Consider the following 14,142-nt stretch of genomic DNA (forward strand, 5'->3'; position numbering starts at 1 on the left):
GTATTATTAAAATTATTACGTACAAGGTGACGAATCAGGTATCCGAATATTCGAATTACCTAAATTGGCAAGTTCGTTAAGTTTCGATGAAAATAATGGATTTTAAATATTTTAAAATTCGTCCGGCTATTCAAGGCGATAATCAACTTTCTCGCAATTTCAACCTGCGGTAAGTGTAAAACCATCCTTCGTCGAAGGACCATGTGAGCATATAAGCTGCAAGGGCTTGGCATTACGTAAGGTACACTTTTTCCCACTTTGCTCCGTTTCGATGGATGGAGACGAAACGTACAGCAATCAAGTGGAAGTAACAAGCTCCGTTGGCTGTCGCAAAACATGGAAGAACACTCCGTCAATGCACGCGGCGATACCGCTGAAAATGGTTCAACCAAACTTTCACTTGACTTTGATTGCGGCGAACGAGCGGCGAAAATGATCAACACAAAAAAGTGCACCTCTTTCTGCTCAGTTCTTCCCGGACAGGACGCTGCACCTCTGGTCTGGAGAGCCGCAGCGGCACACGACACGGTAATGGTGAAATGCAATTTTCCCCGCAAAAGGAAACGTGTTGCACCGCAGGGAGAGTGCCGATTCAATACGGACGAAATTACGTGCCGACAACGTTTTATGTCTACCTGCTGCGGTTAACATGTTCTTGCGCTCAAGCAATCGATTTCCGAAGACGCAAAAGCCCGATGCACTACCTCGGGCTCCATTTCGAAATCATTAAGGTTAGGGAGCAGACCAAATTTGCAATTGCTTTCAGCGAGTAATCCTCATTCTGTGACCTCACAAGATGAGTAAAAATCAATCCATCGTCACCTTTACTCACGGCGTACCATTTCCAGATTATCTCACTCGCTTGATTACACGGCATCGGTACGATAACTGAACGATGCTGAAACAGGTTGAGTCGCCATAACAAATCACATTGGGCTCGATGAAAAGCGAAAGCACGATAATATGCTTATCCATAGGAACTCCTAATGCATCCAGTTTCCCAGCAACCAGGTAGAATAACGCACAGGTATCTTTTGTGTCGGTTGGTCGATGGAGTACAGTGAGACTAAACAAGCGGGCTTGGTGGAGTGAAGGAGGTGACGTTGGAATCCGAATTATATAAGCACACCGGTGTGTGCCTGTGTAATCTCTGCTCAACGATTAGCGAGAGCGCGAAAGAAATGTAGTTTACAGATGCTGGTGAGGGAAATCAGCCTACGCATTTATGCGCGGTGGTACGTAAATGTTTGCGAAAAACATACGATGCATGGATGAAGTCGAGCTGGGATGAAAATAATCAAATTTTGTGTTTTATCTACATAAGAGAAAAATGTTAAACCTATGTTGTGGAACTAATTTCTTGACGGAGAAGTCATACTTCTGCGATACAAAAAATGGCTGCCACCCTGATCTTACTTTGTTTTAAGTTATGCAGGTGAATCGGCTACGCAAATAAAAGAAAACTCTTCTGTAAAATCTATGTGATAAAACTCAATCGCAACTTCTGGTTTGTGATGCTTAATCGACGTGGTACTGTGTAACGTTGTCATTAACAGTAAAGATCATGAAAAAATGCGGTGTGTTTTCTTCACCGAACAAGATTTGAAAATTCGCTACGCATGAAAGTTTTTAGTAGCACTCACGCAGGGGAATCATAAAGTTACAATCTAACATTCTACCTATTTCCAAGTGCTAACGCTCTTCTTATCCTATTTTTTTATATTTAAGCGCTCAAAAGTGTTGAAAATATAAAAAGAAAAGTCTGGTACCTATTACTAAAGTTTAATTCCAAATTTCAAACAAACCAGTTTTTGTTTTCGCGAAAAAATCTATTTCCATTCAACATCTAATTGGCTGTCTTCCTTAGTTTCCTATACAATAAAACATGGTTGGTGTTAGTGAATTCAACACTCTTGAAAAACTTTTTGCTTACCGAAAGGGCAGAGAATTAGTGTGTAGTATAATAAACTAGGGTAATCACTATCCATCGTTACAAAGTTAGGCGACTTGGCCAAAAGGTGTTGCGCTAAATTAGACGAAGGCGCTTGTTGCGCTGAACCATGTGAAGGCAATAACTGCCCGGTGCGCTTTCCACATTCTCCGTTGACGACTCGAACGCACCATTGCATGTTGCGTGTAGTTTTCGGGCGTTCCGATCGCTTAAAGGCCAACCTGGCTTGTTCTGTCTGCCGAGTGAACGAGGTATCCGAGTGGAAAATTGGCCTATTGTCGGAGCCAGGTTGCGAGATTGGATTAGTGAATGATTGAGGATTGTTAAAATGATGATTATTACGTACCAAGCTTGGATTATGCCCCCGGAAAGCAGACATTCAGAAACAATGCTCGGCAACAGCTGACAATGGCTCATGGAAACAATTTAATAAATTGTACGTTGACAGGAGATTTCAGTATTTTTAACGTGAGCTCAATTGGGACCAGTCATGTAATATAATAACACCATCTTAGTCTATATTTTGTATGAGAACATGCAAGGATTCATCCATGTTCATTAGTGACTTATTGACTTCTTATGTGTTGTAAAAATAGCTTCTCAATATGTCAAACTACAGTTATTGAATCACGCGCTAGTTATCGAGTATAAATAATGGCTGTCCTTCAAATAAAAACTTGTAGTGAAGAATTGTAAAAATTATCAAAATCATCTAGATGAGGAAAAAAAATCAAAATCATCTAGCTTTTCAGATCTTTAGAATATTAGTATCGACCTTTAAAAAATCAACTTTATCTATCAATTTGTCATTTTCTTTTTCTCCAGATGCGACAACTGCATGAGTCCGAACCATGTAGCGGAAACGTCAGCAAGAGCTCAAGCCATAACAGCATCCAGTCCGTCTGCGAAGAGCTGGAACGAAAAAACGATGCTGAAGCTGATCCGGTAGCACCGTCACATCAGTCCCGATGTTCTCCTTCTTCGGAATCGAAACCCGCCGCTGGCGCTGACTGCGGCAGCGGCCATGGCAGTGGTGGACTACAACAAGCAACGAATGATCACTATCGAAGTGAAAATAATTGTAGCAGTTTAAGGTTAGAATTAGGAACTACGACGTGTGGCGATGACCGGAATAGGTCTATGGTAAGCTTGGAAAATGCTTTCGATTGTTATTCGTGAAAACTAAACGAGTTTTTTCTGTCTTCCAGCCACACGAATCACGAACCATGGAAGCTCACAACGATTTGCATGCTTCTACTAGACTAAACTCCCACAAGGAGGAACTCTTTTACATTAAAACCGACCCAACATTTAACAGTGAGCCGAATTTATTCGAAAGAACGACAATATCCACCACCAGTAGGCAGCTGTCTACGGTATCAGATGCCGACTCGGCCATATCATCGGCACCGCCATCGCTAAGTCCACAAGCCACCGGTTGTCCCAATTCGCCGGAAGTGTGGCGTGCCCATTCTCAACAACATCCGCAGCAAGCAGCACACCTTCAATCGCTGCTGGACCAGAGTCAACTGGTGGAAATCAAGATGGAACTGGACCGGATGCAAGCTAAGTACGACCTGCTCAGCGCAGACTACGGTCGCGCCAAAGAACAGATTGACGAACTCGAACGAGAGTTGATGGAGGTCAGTATCGGTAACAGTTGCACCCATGCCATGGTCAACTCTCGCTTTTCTTTCCCTTCGGAGCGTTGCAATTCGCGTGTTTCATGTGCTCTTATCTTTTGTAGACGACGCAGGCATCGCGGGAGCGAGCGAAATTTGCTGAACGCGTTGAGTATTTGGAACAGCGCGAAGAGAGCTTGCTGCGCGAGAGCCATGAACTGCGCGAACAGAACGAACTGCTCGAGTTTCGAATTATTGAGCTGGAGGAGAGTCACGATAAGGTAAGTGGTAAATCCAGTAGTTTTATGATTGAGTGAAAGATGAGACCTTGTATACAAGTTGTTGCGTTATAGCATAAAGTTATGCGGACGCATGGTCGTTTGCACGAGAAAGTTGAGGTTGAGATCAGACTAGTATCAATGTGGATATGTCTTCTTCTATTATTTCTCGTTTCAAGTACACACCATTATTATTTTGAATTTTGTAAGAAACTAAAAAAGAAGAGACGTTGAGTCCCACTAAAGCATAAGTATTTAACTTTTTTTTACTTTTTTCGGCAAAATTGAACAGTTTTCATTGAATTTCTAGCATCATGACTCTACATTGTATTACTCTTCTTGTTGCTTTCTCGGACCTGCATTCCATAAATAATAAAAAATAGGATAAAAAACTGCCGTTGGAACAGTAACGTAAAAATAGGAAAAAAAATAAAGAAATATTGAATAAAACAATTAGAAGTAAACATTCATTTACAGCTTTTTATCTCGTAATATTTTTCAAATAGTAGGAGGGTGGTATCCAAGACACGACCGCATAGTTGACGTAGGACTACAATAATTTTATATTTTTATTTTGAAGCTATGTTTGATTTGAGCTCGTTTTACTTTTGTAGTTTGCTTGATTTATTTTCGACAATTTAAACTCAACGTCTTCCAAAAGGAAGATGTTTTGGTTCCGGTGGTAATATCAAGTATCTAGGTCGTCAGCCCAAATTCATCAAGCGACACTTGATGCTAGTTCATTGGTAACCATTTCTGCTGTTAAGGTCTCCTTTGACCATTTAAAAAGTCAAAAAAGTCATGAAAAAAGAACCGTTCATTATTGACATGGTTTGATTTTAGCAACAGAACAAATTCTGGCGTGTTGTCAAAATCGAACGGGGTCTGTATTTTGATTATTTCTTTGCAGCACTCTATCTTAGAAGAAAAAATATTCTCTTTAACATTCACAATGATCCAGAAACCAAATTTAGAGGGAAATTTGGGTCTAGAGCTCTATAGCAATGTTTTAGAGAAAAACTTTTTTTTACAAGGTTACTTAAAATTAATGGTACTATAAAATTGTAGAACAAGGTTTTCTATCTACAAAAATAAAAAAGTTAGATACTTGATAGCATCGAAAATTTTGGTCACCCTAATTTTTGATACTTTTTCAATAAGCGCTTTATCATATGTAACAACTTTGTAGAAGAAAGTTTTTCTCTAAAATATTGCTAAAGAGCTCTAGACCCAAATTTCCCCCTAAATTTGGTTTCTGGACCATTGATGAATACCTTTCATTCTAAAACAGCGAATTTTCTTTAATACGCGAAAAGGCAACCTTCTATAAAATATTTAATTGAGTACGATTTAGTATACTATATACTTTTTTCTATATCTATTTGTCTTGTTGAAGTTGGCTCACTCACCGATCACAAAGCGGCGAAGATGTCACATAATTTTTTTTCCTGCAGTTACAAGCTCGTGGAAAAAATATCGATAACGAATTACAGTTTTAGTAGGAAAGGTATTTTCACAGAAAATTTGAAATTGACATAGAATTTTATGAACATGTTAACATTCAATTCAGGTCAATTTAAACATTTTATCAGTATACAGAATCAATCAGGAAAAATTTGATCAGTTTCAAGATACCAAAGAACATCGAAGATACCATATTTGAAAGTTATATGTCTGTTATCTTCGAAAATAAACTGGGCTGGAGTGATGCACATCATTAGCCTCAGCAATCAATGTTTGCATAGCGTTGTTCAATTACAAGTAAGGTTATGGAAAGTTATATTTTCTTGCAAATGCTAATTCAAAACAATTTTCAATTGAAAAATACAAATACTACTGTCGGAACTCTAATATCAAGATGAAATGAATTTGGTTTTCCTCTCTACCGCCATCGCGGGATGCAACTAATATTATCATATTGGACTAAATTAATTTAGCTAGTAAAATATAATCATCAGTACAGCTCGTTTAACTACCTATTCAAAGATCTGTACGGAGCATTTTGGTTTTCTATTGTTTTTTACCTTATGTTCAGTTATTTAAATAAATATAAAAAAGCAGAGTGTAGAGTTCAAAAATAAACAACGCATTTTGTTGTCCCCGGCGGCGCAGCGTATTTTGCGGCACCCGAAAAATCATATTGAATTCTGATATTTGCTGCTATATGAAACAAGAAGAAGAAGAAGACAATTCAAACGGCAATTCGATTGTGTTCCACGCCCCACTCTGCGTCAACAGCGGCAATGTAGTTTTCATTTGGCTTGACTGCACAAAAATGAAAATCCAGTTTTTTGCACTGATAGATGACGAGTAACCAGCGCTCTGTTCATACATTGCTCGGTGCAGTACTGTTGCCTGTGCCATCATATTCTCTTTCAGGACATCAGTTTTATTAACATTAACTTATTTGTTAACAGTAGAACGTAATACTGTCTGATAGTGGAGGTGGTTTCGAACTTTCCGAAAAAGCTTCACCTTCAAGACATCAAAAGGAAGCTAACATTAGTTGACCTATTGAGACGGGGAGATTCTGTCAATTTTTTTGCCACTGCTATACAGGATAACACAGCAGGTAGTTGGTGTCTATTCATGAAGTCTGTGCCAGGCGTGCTCGCATATGATTGGTACATTGTTGGTGAATATTCGACCTTGAAACTTTTATTCAATTTTCACTGTTTAACAATGAAGTGATAATGAAAATTGAAAAATCACAAAATTGTCCATCATTTTATCAATCCAACGACATATTGATTATTGTGATCCATCATGTGGTTACATCAGTATAACCGTTTGAAATCTTTCATTCCGACGTTACATCTTGGTTTTAGTTTTCGCGGAATGTATCTGTTTTATATTTATTAGTGCGGTTAGACGTAGTCCTGCGTCAAAAAAAAGGCTGGAACTGACCTTCATTTTATATTTTAAGATTAACGATATATTCGGATCTCGGCTGATAGAAAAACATTATAGTGAACAGGAACTCTAGTACCGGCAGTTCTACAATTGTCTTGTACTTTAACAATAAGCCGCAAAACTTGTGGCAAATATATATACAGGCATTCCTTACCTTAAAAGCATTTTTTATAATTTAGAAGATATATGTGATCTTCTCCTTATTTGGTCTTTTCTGATCTTTTTTAAAAGCATTTCTAATGCATGGCATGCATTTTAAGTGACAATTCGGCTAAATTATAATATTTGCTTTTTCTGGCCATGACACTATTTGTGAAATAAAAATTAATTTAGTCATGATTTACGTTTCGGATTCTCCTGATCAAAACTAATAATTTTTGACAATTAAAATCTGATTTGAGATTATTTTTATTTTATGTTTGGTAATTTTTAGTTTAGTTTTAGTTTTTCAGAGTTATTCAGATTTACTAACATATCAGGATAGTTAAAGAATAGTGGCATCAAGACTTGTACGCAAATAAATTGTCAGAAATTATTGAAAAAATATTTTTGGTTGTAAATAGAAATGAATGCTGATGAAGTTTCTCATTCTTCACTTTATAGTCTAATATTTGAAATTTGAATTATGAAAATCATACACTTAAAAGAACCACAAAATCACAAACTTTTTTTTATCCTATGAAAGACTTACTTCCCTGTATAGAGAATATCATGTGTTACAGCAATTTTAGTGAGGTAAGAATCAGAAAGTTTAGTTAGAACCAGTGCCTTAGATTAAAGTTGTTTATTCTCATGTATTTTCTGATGCGACTTAGTAACCAATGCTCATTGGGACGATGCATAAATTTCGTTCACCATATTCAATGACAGAACATTGGAATGCATATCAAAGACCTCAAGACCTCAAGAATGATATTCAGAAGAATTTCGGTATTTATCAACTCATGTAGTGAAAGAGTGTCCAGACGATGTACCCCGCAGGGTACAATATAAATTGTCGAATGAGGCAGTTTTGTTTTTACCGTCTTGAAATGATTTCTGACTATCAAAACATTAACACGAATGTTCATGTTCATCCGCTCGATTTTCATCGGTTGTTTGGTGTCATGAATATCAACGTTCGCATGGGAAGTAGATTACACTGGTCGACAAAATAAAAATAAACAGTGCTCTCCAGAAGCCCAAACCGGAGAAATGAACATTCCTATAAATTGTGGTGCCCCTAGCCATTACAAAACGCGTCAACCTATGTGAGAGTTCGTATATTAATTGCTCGCCGGGCTCGTGGCTTCAACGTTATGTTCACGAGCAAACTCATTCAAGTTTCTAAAAACAAGTTCACAGGAATGCTTGAATAGCTATAATCTTTTTTTTTTTTTCATTTTTCCCGGTTTCAAGTTTTGGAGTGCACTTTTGTTGACCAGTTTTATCAATATAAAAAAGGCAGAAAATCGCTGTTTTCCAATATCAAGATAATGAATAATCCTCGCACTGATGAGGCCCGTCTTAGTGGCCATCCACTAGTAAACTTATTGGTTTGAGCAAAAGCAGGCTCTTATATAGTCCAAAGAGAGCATTCTCGGTTAACTAGGTATAATAATCTGTCGACCATGTTAGGGAAAGCAAGCATTGTGTGACCAATCAGATGTCGAAATTGGCGTTTCAACAAGGCTAGACAATTTTCAATAGCACAATAGTTTTTCATAATCAAACTACCCAAGTAACACACAAAACATGTTAGAAAATAGATTACAACGAAAGTTGTCATATAAGTGTACTACAAGCGCAATTAAAAACTTGTGTTATTATATTGTGTTTGAAGTTGTTTTTCATCAGTAATACAACCGCATTTCGAAAATGAGCTTTTTCTGGTTTTGGAGATGTTTTTTAATAACATGAGTTCAAGAATAACAATAACTACCACTTGGTCTTTTCGTAAGACAATACACCAGCTAATAACAACATTACGTACCTGTAAAATGCTTTTCCTTAGTACAACATTCGTAGCATTCAACACTCAACTTTAAAAAACTTGATCAAATTAATATTTAAATTATATGAACAATTTTTATATTTATTCGAAGCGGGTCAAAACGTGCCATCAAAAGATAAACAAAACGCTTGCAGTGTAACCAATATCAATTCAGTTTTTTGTTATTGTATATCTAACAACGTTTTCTAGTTTTGTTAGATTTGATATCCAGATAACGTTGAAACTATGCGAAAACTATTTTAATATTCAAGCAAAAGAATCAACTCTTTTTGAAAGGTTGAAAATCATTTTTTGTCATCAATTTAAAATCAATTAAAACTGCCACTGATAAAAGCTACTGTCGATCTAGTTGCACTGCGCCGACACAACACATTTGCGCATGCGCTGGTTAACAGTTGTCATAGCAACAGATTTGCGCATTGCCGTATTAGTACTCGAGATGTATTTTGCCACTTAATTCTATCAAGTTGGCTTGCTTTAATGCTGTTATCGGTACTTGTTCTATCAGCCCTCATGTTTTGCGCTTTTCTGGTGATAGTGATGTCATGGAAAAGGTAACGTCAACTTTTCTATACCAACGTGTGTTACTTGGGTACAATGTTCTGCACAGCGTTGCAAAGCGAGCGAGCAGCAAAACCTTTCTCCTCCTTTCTGCTTGAGAACGAGACAAATGCTACGCTTCTCAAGTCTTTCGCACACACGCTTTCGAGATACGCACACGCAAGCACGCACCGACACGCAAAAACTCTTTTGTATGGCTACTCAGCTAATGTAAAAAAGCTAGCGAGTAGGAGTACCCGACTAAAATTGCTCGACTAGGAGTGCTTGAAAAACTGTGCTCGAAAACGAAAATACTTTCTTCATCTACCCGGTTTTCCTTTGTGCACCGACAGCCAAACGTGGGGTAAGAATCTGTAAAGTATCGCGTACTGGAACGTGTACGGTATCGGACTGCTTTGGTAAGTTTTTTATAGCAGTCTAATGCAAAACCAACCGAAGCAAACCGCTAACGTTACCCTATTTGAAATATTGTTTCGTGTCTCTCCGCAACTATCGTAATGCATCTCGAAACAATTGCACTCGGCTCGTTGTGCTCCCGAAAAGAGGACTACATGCGAGTAAAAGAGTAGGCGCGCGTGTGTGCATATGATCTCGAAAGCGAATGCGAGTAAGGAAAACAGCGAGAAAGAACGATAAATAGCTTGAATAAAGAATACTCTATTGTGTGATATCGGCAGCTACGAGAACCTCACTTGGGGTGTTGCATGCTGTCTATGAGTGAGACTAGCAACTCTGTTTCTACATTTGAGCGGGTGCATAGATGATTTTCCAATCGGGTTGTTTTGCTATTTACGGATTTTTGATTTTTATATGTTAACTAAAAGAGCATAATTTGCTTAGCAAAACGTGATTTTGTCAAATTTTATGTTATTGTCCTTTGACTTTTAAATGAAGAATCGCACTAAATCGCTTGAATGACAGTTGGTACATGGACGAACTGTCATTGCAGCGATTTCGAGGAGTTTTAATTCGTGATTTAAAAACCGAAGTACAACGATAGAAAATTTATGAAAACCACGTTTTGCTTTTTCAGAAAATATATAATACTGATATAGCTTAACAACCCAATTGATTGCTGATTGCTGGCTGAGTTCTGAAAATTCGAATGTGGACAGTTTTTCAATTAGTACACCTACATTAGGGTGGGGAATCGTCATATGGAAAAAAACGAAACTTGATAGGAGAACATCCATAAATGACGTAGCTTTTTTAGGCTTTTTTTGACACCCCCCTCCCCCATCGTAGCATTTCGTCACAAAATCAGGACCCCCTCTAGATAATTACGTAGCTTTATAACAAACCCCCCCCCCTCTCCAAAATCATATTTTTTTGCAAATTTTATTATCAAAAACATACCTTGTGTCATAAATGAACAACAGAAGACAAAAAAGGAATAAAAATACCTTAAACATACAAAACAGTGATAAAAAAGAACAATCAGAAAAAATCCAAATTTTTTTTCTTAGTTTAGTATTTGCTACGTAGCTTGGTTTGACCCCCCACCCTCCCCACCGTCAGCTTTCGTCACCGAACTGCGAATCCCTTCCTCCCCCCTCAAATGCTACGTCATTTATGAATGTTCCCTAGTAGAAAGCCAGAACCAAATTTTTCTTGTTCTATTTGGAGCCCCAAACAATCCTAAATTTATCGGAAGTCGATTGGTTTTGTCTTCGCTTGGCGCATTGCATTTCAAATTTATATGGAGATTTGTATGGAAAAACCAACGTTTTTGCATTTTCCATTCTAAAGAGCTCAAAGTGGCTCAAACCATAGGTTTAATGGTAGGTTCTTGATGCCTAACAACTTGGCCGAAGACATCAGTGAGCTAGGGTGTCCCAAAAAAATACTGGAGCTGTTCGAAGTTGAGTATGTCGAAATTTATGTTGCAAATCATTTTTTCTGCCAACACTGCCAGTGTACCGGCGTTAGTCAGATTTCCATCAGAAGTAACCTCTGAAACACGTTGTAGATTCTACCTACGCCTAGAATATTGAAACAAGATTTTCTGCATTTAATTCGACATACCCAACTTTGAACAGCTTTAGCTCTTCTTGGGGACATCTTAGCTCTTCAGTGCCTTTTGCAAAGTTGTTAGGTATCTGAAATACTATACTTTTACATAATGAAGTGCATTATTAGATCATTATTGAGCTCTCCAGAAAAATAAATGCAAAAAAGTAGGTTTTCTCATATGAATTTTCATACAAATTTGAAATGCAATGCGCCAAGCGGAGACAAAACCAATCGACTTCCGATAAGTTCAGGGTTGTTTGAGGCCCCAAAAGGAACCAAAAAAACTTGGTTCTGGAAAATCGATCACTTTTCCGCACTCTAACCTACATATGTTACCGTAAGACGTAGTCCTACGTCAAAAAACAAATGGTCGAGTCAAACATGTTTTGATTATTTTGATGCAATTCTTTTTCAAGATGATATACATATTTGAAATTACAAATTTTATGTAGAAAAGTATGAGCTTTCCAAAAGGGCAAGAATTTTTGAAGTAGGTGCATGCAGAGCAGAACCTGACAAATTTGTTTTCAATTGACAATTATAAAAATAATAGTAACCTGTCGTTTCGAATTGAAAAACATATCTTGTTTTTCCACCACTTTGTGATTTAAATAAAAATTACTCGATATCTCTTGCTTTGATTTTGACACCTGAAGGGCTTGAAGGGAAACAAATGATTTTGTGTCTTGCAGTGTGAGGAAACTGTTGACACGTTGAACGAAATGAAGGTGTCACAAAATGCGTCAGTTTCTTAGTCAATTGAGACAGTTATCAGTTTCATTTGAAATGACGCGACGAACACCTGAAGGGAAAGAAACCCGTAATCAAATCTGTTTGACAGTGATTCGATGACAGTAACCGAAAGGAATCAAATGAAAATGAAACTGTTTGAGTCGAAATGACTGCGCGAAATATTCAGTTTTTTTTGTTATGTTTTTAAAAAGTAGAGTTCTGGTAGGTTGGGCATCTATTCAAAAATCAATGCCACTGAAAATTTCAATGTATTGCAAAAGAATGCCTTTCTTTTTCTACTTCCAATGATATGTTGGCTTAAGTAATTCCATCGAGAAATTAAAGGAGTTAGAGCACTTTCGGTGAGTCAAGAATTGAATTGAATTGATTGAATTGATTGAAAAGTATTGATTTTTAGTTAACGATGGGTGCATCAATTAGATTAACAAAAAAAAATTTCATGATTTATTTACCAGGCCTTTCAAACAAACTTAACTTTAATATTTTTCAACACCTTCATATAAATCGTGGTTTAGTCTCAATTGCTCAGTAACGAAAAAAGCTATGAAGAGACAACTAAAACAGTAATCAACAAATCAAAATTAGACTGAAATGTGATAATGAATCTAATATCGATGATAAATCTAAATTCGAGTTTAAAGCACTAAAACCAGAATCTGCAAAAAATAAAAAAAAATAATGGATTTTTTTTTTCACACAACATTTAATTTGACACGGCAGTGGAAAATTACATGAAATAAAGCTCATTATAATTTTTCGGAAGGCTTCTGAAACCAAAGCGAAATAAATGACCTCAAATTACAAATTAAAAAAAAAACACCAGAACTGGAAATTGACAAAATATGGTTTTAAATTAGACCTTAAACTGCTACAAATATTAAGAAGCATAAAAAATTTAAATTGATCGCAAAATAGAGCAATCCATTTCCAAAAATACACTGAAAAAACTTGGTAAAGTCATAAAATAATCACAGTATAATTTCTTTTCACAAATTCTCAAAAATGCTTCATTTTTAAAAGTTGAAATTATTATCTTAAATCTGAAGATAATTGAAAAAAAATTGTCTACAATCTAACGAAGAGTGGTTTTTTATGTTTTTGTTGGATGTGTCATATGTGATTTTTTTGAAATCTACCTAACAGTTAGACAAAAGAAATATTTTTTCTAATTTTAAATATACCAGATTGCTTCCTTCAGCAAAGTTGTGGAAAATTTCAAAAGATAAATAATTACTTAATACTGCGATGTCCTATCTGTACGTTTGACACGACAAAATAGAGTTTTTTGTAGAACACCCCTCTTTAAAATCAGTTCATTGTCTATAACTTTTTCTACGATTGTCAAAACAATAAGTTTTATGAAGTCTTGAGAGAATCTTAGTTAAATGAATAAAATCATTTTGCATTGTTTAGACCATAACAGACAAAATTATAGACAAAAAACTGATTTTAAGGAGGGGTGTTCCACAAAAAACTCTATTTTGTCGTACAGACGTACAGATAGCACATCGCAGTATTCGGCAATTGTTTTTCTTTTGAAATTTTCCACAACATTGCTGAAGGAAGCAATCTAGAATATTGATAATTAGAAAAAATATTTTTTTTTTCTAACTGTTAGGGGGATAGATTGGAAAACCGAAAACGCCAGAAGTAAGGTCTTGTTCTATGAAACAATTTTGCTGAAGACATTGAGTACATAAAATCAGTTTTTCACAGTCAAATCTAGAACGATCACGATTTTTCGAGTTTAGACCACTGCACTGAGGGATTTTCAAATAAATCTTTTCATCAATTGTTGATGTCTTGAAATACAACCCTTGGAATGTGTAGAAACTATTTTGAAAGTTATTTCATGAAATGGTGTTTGAAAAACGTGCTTTACAATAAGTATTTCGTCGTTTTTATATCACTTTTCTACTTTAGACCTTCAAAAGGACATTACTCAAAACTGTACCGTACGATGACTTTGAAATTTTGACCAGAGATTCTGGACGTCATAACGAATCGAATGGTGTATTCAGATTCTTTGGTGCATTTTTGTATAATAACGGTCTTTGG

General features: G+C 36.5%; 1 protein-coding gene across 3 annotated transcripts in view; it reads left to right on the forward strand.

The window, feature by feature from the left end:
• The window catches only part of LOC129726830 (protein lava lamp), a 302,877-nt gene that overhangs the window by 225,468 nt on the left and 63,267 nt on the right, over positions 1–14,142 (forward strand). For all 3 annotated transcript variants that reach the window (XM_055683970.1, XM_055683971.1, XM_055683969.1), the window contains exons 6-8: positions 2,777–3,094; positions 3,160–3,594; positions 3,699–3,854. In XM_055683970.1, coding sequence (XP_055539945.1) covers positions 2,777–3,094; positions 3,160–3,594; positions 3,699–3,854 — 909 coding nt within the window. The remainder of the gene's footprint in view (positions 1–2,776; positions 3,095–3,159; positions 3,595–3,698; positions 3,855–14,142) is intronic.

The sequence above is a fragment of the Wyeomyia smithii genome, chromosome 3 (assembly GCF_029784165.1).
Source record: "Wyeomyia smithii strain HCP4-BCI-WySm-NY-G18 chromosome 3, ASM2978416v1, whole genome shotgun sequence".
NCBI classification, from domain to species: Eukaryota; Metazoa; Arthropoda; class Insecta; order Diptera; family Culicidae; genus Wyeomyia; species Wyeomyia smithii.